This window comes from Euprymna scolopes, chromosome 9, assembly GCF_053919585.1.
Source record: "Euprymna scolopes isolate OS-2025 chromosome 9, ASM5391958v1, whole genome shotgun sequence".
NCBI classification, from domain to species: domain Eukaryota; kingdom Metazoa; phylum Mollusca; class Cephalopoda; order Sepiida; family Sepiolidae; genus Euprymna; species Euprymna scolopes.
In genome coordinates, this window is record NC_136490.1 from 141,120,684 (window position 1) to 141,140,433 (window position 19,750).

At 33.2% G+C, this 19,750-nt stretch overlaps 1 protein-coding gene across 46 annotated transcripts in view; it reads left to right on the plus strand.

Moving 5' to 3' along the window:
* LOC145284881 (CLIP-associating protein 1-B-like) overlaps positions 1–19,750 on the plus strand; it is a 450,911-nt gene that overhangs the window by 350,011 nt on the left and 81,150 nt on the right. For 21 of the 46 annotated variants that reach the window (XM_080133909.1, XM_080133914.1, XM_080133919.1 and 18 more), the window contains 3 exons: positions 1,726–1,743; positions 9,225–9,338; positions 11,070–11,111. In XM_080133909.1, the coding sequence (XP_079990035.1) occupies positions 1,726–1,743; positions 9,225–9,338; positions 11,070–11,111 (174 nt within the window). The remainder of the gene's footprint in view (positions 1–1,725; positions 1,744–9,224; positions 9,339–11,069; positions 11,112–19,750) is intronic. The other 25 variants (XM_080133930.1, XM_080133923.1, XM_080133931.1 and 22 more) reach the window with 7 other exon arrangements.

The window sequence follows — 19,750 nt, forward strand, 5'->3', positions numbered from 1 at the left end:
AATCCTTAGTTTAAATTATCAATACTTTTGTCTAATCCTCACTCACCAAAATTTTTATTAAAATTATTTAATGAATTTTTTTTATTTGTTTTAATGTTTTCTATTTGAAATTTCACCAGAATTATTTTATTTTATGCCTGCTAAAGAGATTTACTGCAATATTTCATGTTTTTAAGTTGCCTCTCTTCACTCTTACAGAAAATAAAATGTTAAACTTTTATCTTGTTTACTTATAGTAATTATAAATCTTGTTAACAATTGCATTTTTTTTTTTTTACATTTTATTAAAGCAACAGTAATGATTCTAGAAGATGTATAGTTTAAAAAAAAAATTTTTTTAGAGGCAGCCAATTTTAAATTAAAATAAATCGCAAAAAAATTATTTATTATACAAATATGTGGTTTCTAATTTTTAGCATTTATAATTTAAATACAATTTTGGGCATATGGCTGCATGACTCGTGCATCTATGGTGTAATCTAGAGGTGCAAATTTCACAAACTGTATACATTACATTAGGTTGTATTTTGGCAATAATGCATTGAATGTTATCTTACAATTGGCCTATTGTGTCTGGTTTATCAATGTAGATATGGGACTTTACATATCCCTAAAAGAAATAATCTAATGAGATTAAATTGCTGACTAGGTGGCCAGTTGACAGGTCCATTTTGTGAAATTTTTTATTCATCAAATGTTTCTCTCAGTAAATTTATCATGTTATTTGCAATTTGAAACCCTGCTCAGGTGTCAGTCTCTTCATGATGAATTGCCAAACCAAGCCGAACTTAAAGTAACAAATCTCCAATTAAAGAAAATAGTTGTCATTTAAAGTTTGTCACCTCTAAAACAACGACAACAACAACAAAACCCCGTATTATTAGGTTGGTGAAGAAATAATGTTCTTTTTTGATGTTCACCTTCATGTCAAAACAAAACATTACTTTTTACAATAGCCTAATATTTAAAAAAGAAAATTATACAATCCAGTTCTCTGGTAATTATCTTTTTATATGAATAAGTTTTCAATCATTGTTACTAAATACAAAACTATTTTTACTTGATATGTGTGATTAGCATTATTTGGACTACTATTCTCATCTTAGATGTTATTCTCATGTTTGGGAGTCTGTATCAAACTTTAAACAGAATCCTAATCCATGAGGGTAGATTGCTCTCATTCTATCAGCCATGACCGTGTATGTCTTAAGTGACATAGTGGATAAAGTATTTTGTAAAATTCAGTTTCAAGTTATACTCATCTGGAGGTTGAAAGTTCAATCCTTGGTGCAGGTGACCCTCATAATTACAATTGCAAAGTACTTAGGACTTGCAAACACACCACTCCTTTAGATTAAATAAAAGGTTAGATTAAAAAATCTGTGCACATTTCAGAGTTTGACAAAGTTGAAGAAGATTGGAAGTTACATTGACTGAAATGCTGTGCGAATCACATTCAAGATGAGAACAGTAGTCTGAATAATCAGAATAATTCTTAATTATATTTTTAGTATCGTTTGTACTGAGGATTGATGAATTGATGAGAATCGTAAAATGAATAATCCACATTATCAGTCTTTGTATCAAAAATTGCAAAACAGTTGATATTTGTAACTTTAAATCTTAAGAATTATAAACTGTGGATTGAATGAGATTTAATTTGATCTAATATATTCTACATCTCTTGATGGTTTATAACTAAGAAAACTTCCTTTTTCTACACAGCCCTCCAAGACGAAGCAAGTATGGCAGCACCTTTTTTTCTTATTTTTTTTTCCATTTGTTGTTGAGTGTGTATATATATATATGTATATAAATATATATATGTATATAAATAATAATAGATAAAAAATTTAATGTATCCTATACAATGCAATGTAATTAATAACCTACAGACAAGCTGTCATGTTTTTGGCTGTTTTCCTCATTTTGGTTGCTGCTATTTTCTATAATGTTTCAGCTGTTATACTCGACACCCTTCTTCCTGGATTGTTCTATTGAACACACAACCAAGTTGATGTAGATGTAATAAGTAATACAGAGTAACATCCCTTATCATATAATTACCTCCCTTTTGAGGAACTCTTTAGTTAAGTATGAAAGTTTAAAAATCTCACATATCAGTTATTGTGAGCAGAATAATGTTTTCAAGTCTTCTGTTCTTGAGTTTTGAATAATAATGAGGTAAGTGTGTAGAGAGCTCGAGTGCACTACAATTTCATAGTGCATAGAGGAGGTGGGGAATAATTGTAGTTTTTGTGAGTTTTGGGAAGCATGAGGATTTTAAAGGATGCAATGTCTCAACAGCCAGTTACTAATGCAGGTGTTCCGTGCTTCAACAATTTTAATTATTTAAAAAAAAAAAGAACCAAAAAAAAAAAAAAAAAAAAAAACTGTTACCAAAAAATCATAAAAGTTGTTCTGTCATCTGACTTTGTATGTTAAGCACACGGAAATCAAAAGATGTTCCATAGTGTTGTTGACAGCGTGAGTAATAATTAAGTGGGTGTTTACCAAGTCGGTGGCTAGATGTTGGACCTTCAGTGGATCCAAGCCTAGGTCATATTTTGGCATGAATTCTACCAAGGGGTAAGGAGTTCAATCCCAAATTAAGGAAAAATTACCTTCTGTGAGCGATATGACATGGAGCATGGAATAAAGAAATGTAATCCAGTCAATTAAATATTTGGGGGTCAGTTTGAAATTCTCAAAAAAAAAAAAAAAAAAAAAAAAAAAGATTGGAGTGTATGATAACTGAATTGTGAAAATGGCAGTAACTAATATATATATACAATTAATGATATCTAAAAAAAAAAAATTGTCGTATTACAAGAATCACTGGAATAAAGACTTGCATGTGATATCTGATGGTTATTGAATGATAGTTGTCCGTCTTGCTTTAGGTCTTATTATACCAGTTTGGCATGATGATATTTTGCCATACCATTTTGGTATGACTACCATTACTTCAGATTTTTTTAATATTTCTTTTTTTTTTTTTTTTTTTTTTTAATCAGTTTCTAAGTTATTGTTGTAATAATAATTTATTTTATATCTTCTATAAGTGTTTAATTCTCAATCATTAAGTATTGTTAGCAGATTTCATCTTATAAAATACTCAAAGGTCACATCTCCTGACATGCTTAATTTTTTATTGTCTCTATGGCAACAAGAAGAATAAATGCATGATTGAAAAGAAAAACAATATTTGCATATTTAAAAGCTTTGCTTTTTGCCTCTTTATAAATTCTTTTATAGTAAAAAAATATATATAAATTTTATCTTTGTGATGTTTGAAGTTTTTGTGTTTTGATAGTCGTTTTTACCTGTGATTGACAATTCTGATTAAGCCATTTTCTTATTTGATTGAAATTTTATTGCCTTTTTTTTTTTTTTTTTTTTTTTTTTTTAAATCTTTGTGTGTATGTGTGTGCGTACATTTTAGGGTTTTGGACTAACATTTTCAATCATCGTCATGAAAAACAAATGTTAAATGTTCTAAAAAAATATCTAAATGACACCATCACATCAAAATATTATTTCTTTACTTTATCATATACCAGAAAATATATGTCTATCTTATCTGTCAATAAATTTTGTTCATACCAGTCAAGGATTTGTTCTATACACAATTGTCATTCTGAGCCGATTTTAAATCTGGCATGACCTTGCATCTGTCAGGCTGCGTATGGTTCTGAATAGGTTGAACCTCACAGGCCTTGCCTCCCATCTTTCAGGTGGAGTGAGGTGTCCTGATCAAGGAATGCCGATGGGGCTGTTTAGGCAATTTTTAATAAACCAGAGTTCTGCTCCTTAAGTCTCCCTACCTTCTAACCTTGTGTCACATCTTTCTGCAGTGGGAAGTACATAAATACCCACTTTTCCTAAATGGTGTCACAAGCTGTCTGTCCTATCAGTTTCAAATGGTGTCATTTATGGAGATTTCTATCTCCTCTTTTTTTTCTGAAATAATGATTTGATGGACAAGAGCGGTGAACAGTTACTTCCTTTTTTATACTCCTGAAACCACAATTTCCTCTCTTGTATTATATCCCAAATAACCATCCTGCCATCTAATTGATAGGCAAGCACTTACTATAAACCTGATTAGAAAAGAAACAAAACTTTTTATCTTTTTAAAACATGGTCCTCACTCAGAAAAGCAAGCATTTCATGAGAAAATCTTAAACATATTTTGCTTCTAAAAATACTGTCTTCTTTAATGAATAAGTTGTTTTAACAAAGTCTTGGAAACAACAAAAATGATTTTAATCATTTAATAAAAAAAATGTATGACATTCGATCTTCTAAATTTTTGAGTTGGACTTATGTAACAATGTTATTAAAGATGTGATCAAGTTTCTCTATTCAAAATTTGCTCCAGTCACGCAAATACACATCAATTAAGATTTTGCACAAACCATCAGCATTGGGTGTATATATTTCTTTCTTCATGAGGGGCTGACCCCTAAAAAAAAAAAAAAAAAACTAAAAAAGCACCAAGTCTATTTATATGAATAAGGTGTATTTCAGAGTCTCAGAAAAAAAAAAAATTTGAATTATTTAATAAAAAATATATAAACATTATTCGTTTTTTTTTTTTTTTTTAATTTTTTAATTAAACTTAATGTTTTCAAAGATGTGACCAAATTTCTCTATTCATTGTTCCAAATTGCTTTTAACTCTTTTTCCTAGAAATTGGAAATGTAAGTTTACAATTCCGAACAAATCTAATCATCCTGAGATACCTTAACTTTATTTTATATGAATATGTGAAAAACATTTTTGTTAATGTTTTTCTTTAACTGTTTACCAATCATTCTATTTAACAAATGTTTTCCATGCATTCAGGTTTGTTTACAATTTAATAATCAGCAGTTTGAAAACTAATTTTCATCCATGTCATCATCTCATGAAATATCAGATCATCCAAATTAATGTTTTATCTTCCCCGACAAAACAATGTTAATCTTGAACCTTCATATATTTTCTTGTATTAAGCTTTTTGTAGTTACAGGTTAAGTTTTTTTTATCAATTATAATGTTCGTCTTTTTATTTACTATGTGCATTTCTGCTTTTAACCCTTTATGACCTGGTTGAACTAATTCATTCAGTCGTAAATGGCATAAATAAAGTGGGAATTGATTCAAACATGCCTTGTATGTATTAGTTCAGTATCTGGGTAAATGCCTGATACCTCCAGATTGCAACTGTCCATTGCTTATATTCAGTATGCCACGATCTCAAATTAACAATAAATATTTTTTTAATCATCATCTTTTTTTTTTTTTTTTTTTTTTTTATTACATTTTCACCCCAAACAAGGCACATTGCCACTTTGGTGTAGGGGGCTACTATCAGGGGAAACATCTACTGGGGTACTATGTAGGGATTAGGGCAGCGAGATGTTGGTTCACGTTGCACTTGAACTTATGCATGTCAGTACAGTTGGGGAAGCAGTGACCTGGAATGGAATTCCAAAGTCTAGCTGTTCTGGGGAAGAAACTACTGGAGTAGAAAGATCTTTTACATCTAGGGATCTCTACAGTGTGGGGGTGGGATTTTGCAGCTTGTCGGGTCTGTCGAGGGTGTTCACGTCGTGGGGGCACAAGTGCTTGCAGTTCTTCAGAGCATTCACCATTATAATACTTGTAGAACAGGCAGAGGGATGCAACGTTTCGACGATGGGACAGAAGCTGAAGTTTAGATGCCAGTTTAGGGCCTATCAGATTTGCGACTATCTTTTGAACCCTGTCAAGGAGCGATAGACTAGTAGCCGATGCACCGGCCCAAATATGACAGCAATACTCCATACATGGGCGAATAGTGGCCTTATAGAGGTACGGGATACTTTCGGGTGTTAGAAGTTTTCTAGCACGGTAGAGAGAGCCCACCTTCCTTGCAGCGGCCCTGGCAATGCCCTTGATGTAATTGTTCCAACTCATGTTTCCTGTGAACGTTAGGCCAAGGAGCTTGAGAGACGTACTCTCAGATAAAGAGTCGTTGGCCATTGCTATAGGTGGTAGAGAAGGTTTCTTGTAATTATTGAATGAAACCAGTTTTGTCTTGGTGGCATTGAACGTTACCATCCATTTTTGTCCCCATTCCACTACTGATTGGAGGTCATCCTCTAGTGTTTCTGCCATTACTTTAGATATATGTTCATTTGTTTTCCTGTCGTGCCTGCTATAGAGTGTGGTGTCATCAGCATATATACCCATCTCAGAGGCAATTTTCATAATATAAGTCATAAAGGGTTATTATACTAAATGTGAGTTAATCAATTTGATTCCAAGGCGTTTTTTCTATATAACATAAAATACAGGTTAAAATATACTTTACTTCTTGGATTAAGTAATCTGCATCATAATTCAGGCCATAAAGTGTTAAATAATTAAGATTTTTGTTTATCAGTTTTGGTTTTCAGATTTACAAGTAATTTCTCTAAATATTGCTGTTTTACTTTTACTGTGCATGATTACTGTTTCTGCAAATGACGAATAATGATATAAAGTTTTGTAAAAAGTTTGCACCATGTACAAATGATTTTATTATGTAAGAATGTATTAAAAAAATGATTTTATTATGTAAGAATTTATTAAAAAAAATAAAAACTGTTCTTTAAAAAAATCTTTATCTGCAACAAACGACTTGCATGATCTTTCGATTTAGTTTAAGTACAACTCCTTCACTTTGACTTTGAACAAGTCTATTAAAAAGGGTTCGCACACACTTGAAAGTCCTTGAATTTTGACTTTTTCCTTGAAAAGGACTTATTTCTATTATTACCTTGGAACATCCTTGAAAATATGGAAAACTTATTGAAAATGTCTTGAAAAGGCTTTCAAAATTGCATTCTTTATGTTCAGTAAACATTTGTATTGAAATATTAAAAATAAAATCGAAATAAATACATGATTTTCGATTTAGTTTAAGTACCAACCCTTCAACTTTGACTCTAAATATTCTTGACAAGTTCATTAAAAGACTCAGATTAATGATCAGTAGTATATTTATTGCTGATAACAATGATAACCATTTGGTTAATTTGCTGCTGACGATAAAGATGGCATCCATTTAAAAAAAAATATTTCTAGTTGTGTAATGTATGTTCCAAAAGTCATTACATTGAATTTCATTTTATTCTAAATAGCTCACAGATGCACACATATTATGAAGCTGGTGAGATAGAACATTGTTTGGACTGGATGTGGCAGAACTTCCACATCGTTCAATTTTGTTGAGTCTTTTTTTGATATACGGCTTTGCATAGTTTTGTTGAAATGAAGTGTTTCCGATTTGGGTACTTTCCAACCCTCTTATTGTAGATCAAGTTGGTTGCAATAAAGTTCAGTATTGAGGGCATAACCGTTTAGTACAATTTGAAACTGTTAGATCGTTTCAAATTTCCAAATAGAAACCACATTCTTTTCACATTATTTGAACACGGTGAAACAAACTTTTTCCATAACTTAGTATTTTCTTGTTTTTAATTCATTGTTAAAATGTTTTTTGTTTATTTTTCTAACATCCTTTTAGGTTGGAATCCAATTAAAAATATCTCTTATAAGTTTAACTGCATTATATTTGTGCTTTGGTTTGAGAAAGCAACTTTTATCTCCCCTCCTCTGTTAAGCATCTTATACAATATTTACAAGTGTTTTCTTGCTTTTTTTTTTATATTGATGTTAATTTTTTGTTCTATTGGAGTATTTAACAAATATATATGCCGTACCCCTACTTCCACCTCTTCCTGCAACATCTCCCCTCCCCATTGATTCCTAAGTTATCATCTTTATCCGAATTGACATAAAGTTTTTGTAATTTTGTTTCATTCCAAATTCCAACCTAAATCCACCATATTTATCCAAATACTAACATTGAATGTTGAAACCATTATATTTAAATTAAAAGAAAAAATAAATAAAAACAGTAAGTTATCAAAAGTTGAATCATAAATGCAAAAAAAAAAAAAAAATTTATAATATACAAATCAAACTATATGTGATGAGAAATAAGTCTGTATTATGGCACAAGGGAGATAATCACTACAAAGTTGAAAAATTAGATTAAAGAAATGTTTTTATTAATATTTTTATTTGAGGTTGCTTCTCTTGTGTATATTGCAGTTATTTCCCTTCATACTTTATTTGATTTGTTTATATCGGCCTTATTAAAAATCCAACATTTCATATTTTTTTTACGTCAACTTTAATGGTTTCATGCTAGATGAGGTTTTGAAATAGTGTTGAGCAACATCTTTTTTCTTTTTTTTAGGATTCTTCATGTTAACCAGATATTTTACCTTTTAAAAACTTTCATATTTTCGAAAATTGTAATATTAATTGTTTTCTTTGTGAAAATTTAATATCTTTATAGTGATCTGATTATTAAATAAAATCAAAACAGAAAAGGAACGCGAATAGAATAATTTTGCTTGATCATTAAAGAAAAATTTTATGATATTCTGATTACAAAGTCAGGCAAAGTATATTTTTGTCAATTGGAAGAATTTTCTGGGTGAGCCTATTGCATTGACATATCAGAAAAGAAGAAAACTCCTTCACTCATGAGGTTAGCCAGTTTAAATTCCAATGATCCAAAAACTTGTATATCCTCACTATTGAGGTTTGGGGAATAAAATGCTTTTCAAAATCGAACAAATCTTGGAATTTTATTTCATGTAATTTGAGTGAAAGCAATAACTCAAAAGAAAGACTATTATCAATTTATTAGATTGAAATAAAAACAATTGTTCAAATATTTTAATAATCTTTTTTTTTTTACTGATATTTAAAATGTTACAAAAGTTATTTTTGCTGAATTTAGTTTTATTTATTAATTTTTTTTTTTTTGTTAAACTGTTGAAATAAGTTATTTATTTGATCATTAATACCAAATTTTCATATTTAATTAGCATTCTTTATTTTCATTGTGCTATTTGCTTATCTTTTTCTCTAGAGGCGCTATTTTTTTTTTTTTAAAGTGTTTTCACTCAATGAAACCGTATGAAACTGATACTGGCTTGTATTGCCTGCATATAAACTTTGATGCTTTTTTTTGTTTTTATTTCATTTTAATTTTACCACAATGATGATCATTTTTTTATATTTATTTTTAATTTATTTAAAAAAAGAAAAAAAAAAAGCTTAATTTAAATTTATTGTATCTTTGCTTTTTTTTTTTATTTTGTTTTTTATCACTGTTTTGTCTTCAATTTTAGCAGCAACTCTCTTTGCGAAAACGTTATGAAAGTTATGATTCAGATGATGCCGGAAGTGAAACTTCCAGCCTGTGTTCGGAACGTTCTTTTAGTTCATATGGTCGCACATCTGAAGTGAGTACGCTTTTATATTTTTACTTTTTTTTTACACTTAAAATGTTTCTCTTTTTTCTATTTTGGAGTGTGGGAGATGGGGTGGGGAGCATATATGTGCAGTTTTCTATGTGATGGACTATTGCTTCATGGTAAACAAAAAAAGAAAAGAAAACCCACAGGATTTATTAAAATACTCTAACAAAATGAAAGCTTAATTAATCTCTGTATGGAATGTATAGATGATATATTTAAACAACTTGTATTTTAAGCATGAATAAATTTTGGTTCTTTTCTAGAATAGTGGCTCATACTATTTATCTTTGCTTAGAAGCACAAATGAATCGTAATACATGATCCTTTCCTATAAACTTTTAGTCAGAAATTAGTTTCAAATTTTGATTTTAAGTTTCTAAATCAAATTCTGATTTCCCACATCAAACATTGCATTAAACATGTTTTATTTTCATTATTATATACTAGATCATCGACCCCGGTGTTGCCCAGGAATCTTTTTATTTGGATTTTTGATTAGCTTTTTTTGTATTATGCTGTTTGCTTCTTTTACCAAATTTTTTTTTTAAGTAAGATTTTGAACATTAAATTTAATTATTGCAGCATAGCTTGGTCATTAGAGTATAACAAATTTTTATAAAACTACAGCTATGAATTTTTAAGATAATTTTTATTTATCTCTATTTATAATAAAATGATTGGATATAAATATCTTTTCAAGACTTTCAATCTTTTAATAAATGAGAATTTACTAAAAATTCTGAAGCCAGAAATGAGTTTTTATTCAATAATTTAAATGCTTTCAATTTTGTGACTATTTTGAATTGTCACAAAATAATCCTCCCCCCTTTTTTTTAAACTATTAGCAAGGGATTAAAATGGCTGACTGGTTTACAATGAAATCAAAATGCATTCTGGTATAATTAACTTTAAGCAGAATTTGTTACTAAAATATTATTTTACGTTAACATTTTTGATTACAATAAATAATTTATAGTAAATAAAAAATAATTTAAGTGTAAATATCAAAGTTTCATTTACACAAGAGATATACAAACACACACTAAAAACTGGAGTCACACAATTTTATTCTTTATAAAGATTAAAAAATAAAAAAAAGTGATATTGCTTATTTCTGAGTGGTTGTCGGAAAATCAAAAACTGATTTTGAAGCCCTTAAATTGGCAGATTGAAATTAATTTCTGACTAAAACTGAAGTAGAATAATGTGCCCCTTTTTTTTTAACTGTTAAACCAGAACAGTATCTTTTTGGTGCAGCCACTATTCTAGAAAAAACTAAAACAATTTTATTTTTAATTTTCTTTAAAAATTATTTTAAAGGACGTTTTTTAAATATATGTATATATACTGATCACATTTCTTATTTACTTACGAATATCTAATGTTTATTTCTAACCTTTCAATCCCATTTTCGTTACGGATTGAGCAATAATTTGAGCATTACATAATTTTCTTAATGGTTTTAATTTAGTAAAACCTTTGATTTCAGATTTTTATTAAATATTTATTATGGATGTGATTTTTTTTTTTTTTTCTTTTATCTTTTCATTGCCTGTCACTCATCTTTCTCTGTGCCCTTCCCCCTTCATCCTCTCTCTCCTCCACTCCCCATATGCATATACATACATATAGCAGATTGCGTATATGTAAATCTGTGTGTCTATTGATATGGCATTACTAACAGTTTGTCGATATTCCTTGCTTTCTTTACTGGAGAGAGGAGATGCTCAAAGCAAAGAGTCTAGTGCGAATGAACAGGTAATCAAACCAGTGAGACTCGAATTGATTTCTTCTTTCTTTACTAAGTAGTTTTCTTGTCTTTTTCTTATACATACATACATATATATATGTATACAGAATCAGCCTATTAGAAAATAATTTAAAAAAAAAAAAAATCCAATAGAATACAGAAATGTGTCGCTCCCTGTTTTGTTGATTACTGTAGGACTGACTCTTGGTTTGTCAGTCATCAGCAAATATATGTGCATGGTGAGTCAGAAGTAACCAGACAGTCCAAACGTTTTTGTTCAAGTAATAAAATCAATATTATATTTCCCTTAGTCTGCCTGACCATTTCACTGTATCTCTGAAACTACTGGGCCAATCTGACTGAAATTTTGTATGACCCTTTGTTATGATAAGGTGCAGTGAACTAAGTATTATGGTATTCGTTTGATGCACATTTAGACATTAATAGGGATTAGTCACTATAATACCACATTTACTCTAGTATTCATGGAACATACTGGGCTGATGTGGCTGACATTTTGTATGCACCTTTATGATAAGGTGCAGTGAAGTAAGTATTATGGTATCTGTTTGATGCATAGTTATGAATTTTATATTATCTATTGTATAAATGAGTGCAAATTTAAGCATAAAGTAATAATTCTAAGTCAACAGGTAACTTTTACCTGTTTTTAACTGGCTAAAAAGTTTAGTTTATTGAGATTTAGATAATATAACTAACTAAATAATTTGCTAACTGCCCGGTTACTTTTCATAATCTGCATATTTTGTTTGAGATTAAAAATTCAGTTGTCTGGTTGCCTTCAATGAGTTAATTATTTCCAACAGAAATTGAAAAAGGCTTGATGTGCCATAAAACGTACAAACCAAACCAAAAAATTAATCTAATGAAGAGTTAATGAAAATAATTCTAATAAATGCTACTATCTAAAGGGGACATGATCACCAAAATTGTTTTAAAATTTGAATAAAATGAAACATAGTTAGTTTTTTATGTCAAATCACAAGCCGGGCCAGAACCAATCAACAAAACAATGAGTCAAGTTTCTGTGATCTATTTTTCTTGCTTTTCTGTAGGCTGTTTCTGTATATTTATATATACACAGTGTTTTATATATATATATAAGTTTTATCCCCCAACTTAAGTTTTGCATGCTGCTTCCTGCCTGGATTGTTTTGTGGTTTTGTTCATTTGATCTCAGATTTCATTTTTTGCGTGGATTCTTTTAGTCTGTATTTTTTTTCTGCTCAGTATCTAATAATGAAAGAGTTACAAAGTTAAAAAAAATAAATAAAAAAATAAAAAAATTTTAACTTAAAGAAAAAAAATTGTGATGGGTGGTGATACAAATATTGTGATTGATTGATATCTATATCGATTAGAGTATCGACCAAATCAGATTCTTTTGTATTAACATATGTTGCTTTTAGCTTGGAGCAAAGTGTAGTACCAGTTCTGATACTATACTTCATCTTTTTTATGTTCAATTGGTGAAGGAGAAATCTTTCTCGACTGAAACAATTTTTATTTTTGTTAGAATCCCACCCCCATTTTTTTGAGGGGAAACTTGATATTTCTCATTTAAAAAACAATTTAAAAAAAACGAATCTGTCATAGGGAGACAAGTAAATGGGGATTCATTCTATAATACTATTTGGAAAGATATGAACTCTCAGTCCACCAACTTTTGGTAAAATAGCAACTGGTATTCTATAAACTGTGTCCAATAAATGTGTTTTCTTATTAAATAATTCCAAAAGAGTTATATCCAAAGAAATTAAACCAAAATGATATCTAGTCCATAGTTATAATATTCATCATTATTCGATTGACAACCTATCTCATTAACACTTAATCCTTGATTGGAGTTTAATCTTGGTAAAGTTAATAAAAATAATTCTGATAAAAATAATCAATTTATTCTATGTGGAATTTCATATAAAATTATAAACTTTCTATATAAATGGTAAAATAGTGATGACACAAACTTAGAAATGTGTAAGCAGAGTTCAAATTTTAACATTGTTCACGTTTGTTTAGTGCCATTTGGGGGAAAGGCATGAACTTGTCTTTTTTTTTCCCTACCAGTGAAATAATAGCCTAGGCTATGTTCTAAAACCATCATAGAGCAACTAGTCTAAAACTGGTCTACCTAAAATCATTGGTGAATCTGGTATCTAGTTTTTGTCTATTTCGTGCAACATGTCTTATGTCTTATGCAACAAATAGCTCAGCAGTGCCCATCCCTCTTCAGGCCTTAGAGCTCATACAACACCTGGTATTATTACCAAATGGTCACCCATTTTAGTACTGACCAGGCTTAACATTACTTAACTCATGTGTTAACATGATTATGCTACCTGAATTAATTTATGAAATAATAGAATATTCTCTGCTAGTAACTTACAAACAAGGATTAAGAATTGCACTTATTCATCATTTTTTGAGATTCTCTCTTTGATGGAATGGTTATTACTGACCAACCATGGCACTCTTCATGAGTCGTCGCCATTCACTCCAGTATTTCGCCATTCTGGGCCATGCTAATGTCTGCGATGTTCTTCACGTTATCTGACATTCTTGTTTTTAGTTTCCCAGATCTTCTTTTACTAGGGGTTGTACCAAAAAGCAGATCTTTTGTTAGGCCGTCTGTTCTGGCCACATATCCCAAAAATCGCAATTTCCTGACATTGATGTTGTCCAACAAGCTTTGGCATGGTCTAATTTTATCCAGAACCTATTCAATTGTACTTTTGTCCACCCACCTTCCGCAATGAAGTGTACGGTAGCATCACAATTCAAAAACAGTAATTTTCCTCTTGTCTACTTTCTTCAAGATCCAACAAGTTCCGTATGTTTTTTCGGATCAGGAAGTGCAATATATGTTTTACTAGCCTGGGTGCCCGCCATTTCTCGGGTGTTTGGAGGTGTTTAAAAAAAAATGGTAGTAGGCAGGCAGGCTCGAACCTGTGACGTGAGGGCGGAACAGAAAGTGAAAGAAAATCTGATGTCTTACCCCTACTCCCATGACGCGACCGGAAGTGTAAAGCATTCAAATTTAACGTAGTTAATCAGAAAGATTACTTGCAGAAATGGCGTTGCTTTTAAACCTCCCACGAAGGTCGCGTTTTTAATGTGGGGGGTGGGGGGAAAGCAGCTCCCTCCAAAAAAGGGGGCACTCTGGCAGTATCCAAATAAATAGTAATTGTCTTGGTATAAAGGGTTTCCCATACATTACTTGTACTTGAAACGACATTCACCCTGGAGGAGTTGAGTCGGCTTCATGAAGATGCACATCTCGTATCGCTGCGGCCCAAGCCCGGCGATCGGAGGCAAGATCCCGAGTGAGCAACAGCCAGTCACGTCTCCAACGAGACAGGCCATAGATGAGCGGGCCCGAAATAAGTTCAGCGTCGGTTTTGATAGTCCCGAGCCACGTTCTTAGCTGGCCACCGACACGTTTTTTCCAGCCGGGTAGAGGACGTGGGGATATAGCCTCGTGGATAAAGACCCCTGCATCACGGCGAGAGGCATGGCCGAACCATCGAAGGCATCGGGCCCGCATTAGGTCAGTAATTGCCTGGAGATTGCAGCAACGCCGGACTTCTTTGTTGGCGACGAAATCCAAGGGACGGACATGGAGAATGCGGCGGAGATAGTAGTGGTCGAAAACTTCTACGCGTCGCAGATCCGCATTCCGTATGGGCCAGGTCTCACATCCATACAAAAGTATTGAGCGGACGAGGGCCTGGTAGATTCGTATTTTTGTCCTCAGACGTATTTCAGGCCGTGACCATAATCGCCTTTGGAGTCGACAAAAGGCAGCTCGTGCGGCATTAATGCACGTTTCAATCTCATTCATGCCTTCACCGGTACCAATGAACGTGCAGCCCAGGTATTTGAAGCTATCCGTCTCCTCGAGGGTTTCCCCGTTGAGAGTGACGGAGGATCTTTCTGCTTGGGGGATGCCAGCCGATAGAATCTTCGTCTTGCTGGCGTTGATTCTCATGCCGATGGCAGCTGCCTTCTCCTGGATTCGGTTCAGCACCATCTGTATGTCTTTGTAGCTCTCTCCGAGAACCGCAATATCGTCCGCGTAGTCCAAATCTGTGAGATGAAAGTTACGCCCCACCACGACGCCAGGATACCCAGGCAGCGGCTGCTCCATGATCCAATCAATAGCGTAATTGAAAAGGGTTGGCGAGAGCGCGCATCCCTAGCGGACACCACTGCTGACGTTGAAGAAAGAGGAGTCCTAGCCATAACAGCGGACACGCGTGCGAGTCCGATGGTAGTAGGCCTTGATCAAGTTGAGTAGCTTCGGGGGGATACCATCTGCTTCCATCACTCTCCACAGGGTACCGCGGTCGACTGAGTCAAAAGCGGCAGCGAAGTCGATAAAGCATACGATTGTACGCTGTTGGTAGCACCAGCACTGTTCCAAGGCTCGCCTCAGCGTGAATATCTGGTCGACGCATCCGCGGCCAGGTCGGAATCCGCATTGGTTAGGACGCCTACACCAGCTGATTTCTGAGATTTGGAATAGTGGGGAGATTCCCCAAGATTGGAGTGACGCCATCCTTCTTCCCTTTTTTAAGAAGGGTGACAAACGGACATGTAGTAACTACAGAGGCATCAGCCTTATAGATGTTGCTGCCAAAGTCTTCACTATCCTTATTCTGAGACAGTTTCAATATGAAAGGGACTCGTTTCCCATACATTGACCAAGGAGCAATTACAGAACAGATACTACCGGGCTTGAGGGCCAGGCAGTTGCGTTCAAATAGTTTTGCATTATTTATACGAAAAAGACAAACAAACAGCTGACACAACGGGATGGTGGAAATTTTTAAAAACTCAATCAAAAAAAAATAAAATAAAATAAGACAGACGATGTTTGTTTGCGAATCTGAGATATTACAATCTGGAAAGTATGCAAAAACTTTACTCGGAATCAACGCGATAACGCAAAAAGCCTTTCATGGACATACACAAATGCACACACCCATTTTGCTTTTTTATATACTAGACTAGCAGGGGGTATCCGGCATTGCCCGGGGGTTTGGAGGTGTGTGTGGTTTTAGAAACACCCGGGTGTTTGTGTTGGGGGAGGGGGTAAAAAAGTTTTGGTAGGTAAGTATGAAGGATCGAACCCGAACCCTCGAGTCGAAATTGGAAATTAAAGTGTGAAAAAAAAAACAAAAAAAACGTGCGACGTTAACCACTGGTCCACCACGAAATAGTAACAGAAACATGATTGAATTTATTTAAGTATTAAAACTTGGCAGGTGCCCGTACTTAATGAGGTCAACTTTTACTGCGGGGCAGTATTTTATTTATTGCGGGGGAGGATTCAAAAATTTTTTTTGTTTCCCCAAGATGTTGGGGCGGGGGGCAGCTCCCTATAAAAAGGGGATTGTCCAAATTGAATAGCAATCGTCTGATCTCCACATTGATCAAATGTTTCCGGAAAAAATGCTGCCAGAATTAGTTTCGCTTTTTATTATACGAAAAAGCTTAATCCACATGCGGCGATCGAAAAATGTTGAATATTTATCCTTTCAAAGTCGAGCAAATAGACAGGTGAGCCCCCCATTGTTAACTCATAGATATTATGATTTAGACGTGATATAAAAAGTTTTAATAAGTGATTCGACCGATCGTTTCTCGGAAAAAAGCCTTTCTCGGACATACACAAAAAGCATACATACATACACACATGTTTTGCTTTTATATTTATAGACTAGCGAGGTTACCCGGCATTGCCCAGTGTTTGGAGGTGTGTGTGCTCTTAAATAAAAAGAAACTGGGGGGGGGAGGGTATGATCTAACCCAAGACCCTGAGGCAAAGTTTGAAAATAAAATGTAAAAAAAAAAACATGAACCGTTCGGCCAGCCAGAATGAGTTACTGAAAGATGTTTGAATTTATTTAAGTAAGAACCAAATTGACAGGTGCCCGCACGGAAGTCGTAGAGTGTTACGACGACAGCGACGTAAGCAATAGCTATTTAGCAAATGAGGTAAACGACCAGGTTTGTTTGTTATAAGCGAAGTAAAAAAAAGAAAACATAAAAACGAACGTTAAAAATTAAGCGGCCAGGGCGGGGGGGTAATCAAAACAGTGGGAAAAAAAACACAAAAAAACTAACGTAAGGCAAACGAACAATGTTAAATGTAAAAATCGAAAAAAGAAAACAAACAACTAACGTTAAAAAAGAAAAAAAATGCGTGAAAAATGGCTTAAATAAGCCTGTTTCGATATTAAAATTTAAAAAATCGGTGGGTACCCGGGTGTTTTTGGGTGTGTGGTCGGGGGGTGGATAAGCGAAGTAAAAAAAAAAAAAAACAGAAAAACGAACGTTACGTGAAAAATGGCTTAAATAACACTGGTTCAATATTTAAATTTAAAAAATCAAAAAAAGAAAAAAAAAGACATCTCACACCACGATTCGAACCCAAAACGTTTAGATAATGAACCAACGCACTAACCAACTGAGCTAAAGTGGCGTACATGAAATTTAGTCAGTTCTTCAACTATTTAAAGTAAATCAGCTCATGACGTCATTTGGCGCATGCGTAGAACTGGTCGTCGTCACGAGGGGACGGTTTTTGTTGATCCCCATCCCCTGTCGAAAATTGTCGATTTCGGTATGAAAAAATGAATGTTTTTGGCCAATTTTTCAATATGATACCGAGTTTGTGAATTTTCGTCGTGTCTGTCGAAAGTTTTTAGCGGTCACACACACACATACATAGAAACACACATTTTCGCTTTTATATATATAGACTAGTGGGGGTACCCGGCGTTGCCCGGGTGTTTGGAAGTGTGTGTGCTGTTAAATATAAAAGAAATCCGGGGAGGGGGGGGTCGAACCCAAAGCCCTGAGGCGAAGTTTGAAAATAAAATTAAAATCGACCAGCCAAAATGAGTTACTGAAAGATGTTTGAATTTATTTAAGTAAGAACCAAAATGACAGGTGCGCGCACGGAAGTCGTCGAGCATTACGACAACGACGACGTAAGTAAGTAATAGCTATTCAGCAAATGAGGTCAATGACCAGGTTTGTTTGTTATAAGCGAAGTAAAAAACAGAAAACAACATTAAAACTTAACTGGGGTGGGGGGTATGCAAAACATTAAAAAAAAAAAACTAACGTAAGACAAACGATGTTAAATGTAAAAATCGAAAAAAACAAAAGAAACCAGGAAAACGAACGCGTGAAAAATGGCTTAAATAAGCCTGTTTCGATATCAAAATTAAAAAAATCGGTGGGTACCCGGGTGTTTTTGGGTGTGTGGTCGGGGGTGGATAAGCAAAGTAAAAAAAAAAAAAAAACAGAAAAACGAACGTTATGTGAAAAATGGCTTAAATAACACTGGTTCAATATTTAAATTTAAAAAAAAAAAAAAAAAAAAAAAAAAAAAAAGAGAAAAGACATCTCACATCACGATTCGAACCCAAAACGTTTAGATAACGAACGAACGCGCTAACCAACTGAGCTAACGCAGCGTACATGAAATTTAGTCAGTTTTTCAACTATTTAAAGTAAATCAGGTCATGACGTCATCTGGCGCATGCGTAGAACCGGTCGTCGTCACGAGAGGACCGTTTTTGTTGACCCCCTCACCTCCCCTGTTGAAAATTGTCAATTTCGGTATGAAAAAATGAACGTTTTTTGCCAATTTTTCGATATTTTTCGAGCAAAGGATGGAGCTTCAATATGATACCGAGTTTGTGAATTTTCGTCGTGTCTGTCGAAAGTTTTTAACAGACACATAAACGCACATAAAAACATACTAACACACAAACACACATTTTCGCTTTTATATTTATAGATTTAGACGTGATATAAAAAGTTTTAAGAAGAAGTGATTCGACCGATCGCTTCTCTGAAAAAATCCTTTCTCCGACATACACAAAAAGCAAACACACACACATTTTTGCTTTTATATTTGTAGATGAGACAACACAGGTTAAAGTTCATTGGTAGCCACAGGTTCAATCATTAGTTTCGTTGATCAAGGCAATAAATGTGAAATCTGATGGAAGAGGGTAGCACATGCAGTCTAATGGATACTACTGCAGACTTTGGAATCTGTTGCATTCATTTACACTGCAAAACTATTGAACAAGGTATGGACAGTGGATCCACACGAATTTATGGGTAAAATGACAGCATATTCAATGTGTTGTATACAAGGATTAATTTCTAAGAGAGTTTTGTCATTACATGACCCCCACCGACTTAATATACCAACAAGCCTTTTGGCTAAGATCAGTGTACTGTTTTGATACTATTCTTTATCTTCTAGATTGAGGCAATTTTTATTTTTGTTACAATATTTTAAAAACTTTTATTTTAAGCTAGATTTCTTCCACATTAATAATGAAACTTGTGCCTAACCCTGTCACCTGCCAGGCAGGCAAGTAAATAAGAACACGAAAGCCAAACCGATCCTTATTTAGCTCCATAGTTAAAAAAGAAAAATAGGGGAAAGTTAGATCCATAAAAAAGAAATTATGAATAAAAACAGACCTGAACAAAGTTATGAAGCAATGGGTAAATTAGTTGTATTTCTTAGTTTTCAATGAACACGTTTTAATTAAATGCTTTGAAGATTAATGTATTCTTTGAAATAGAATAC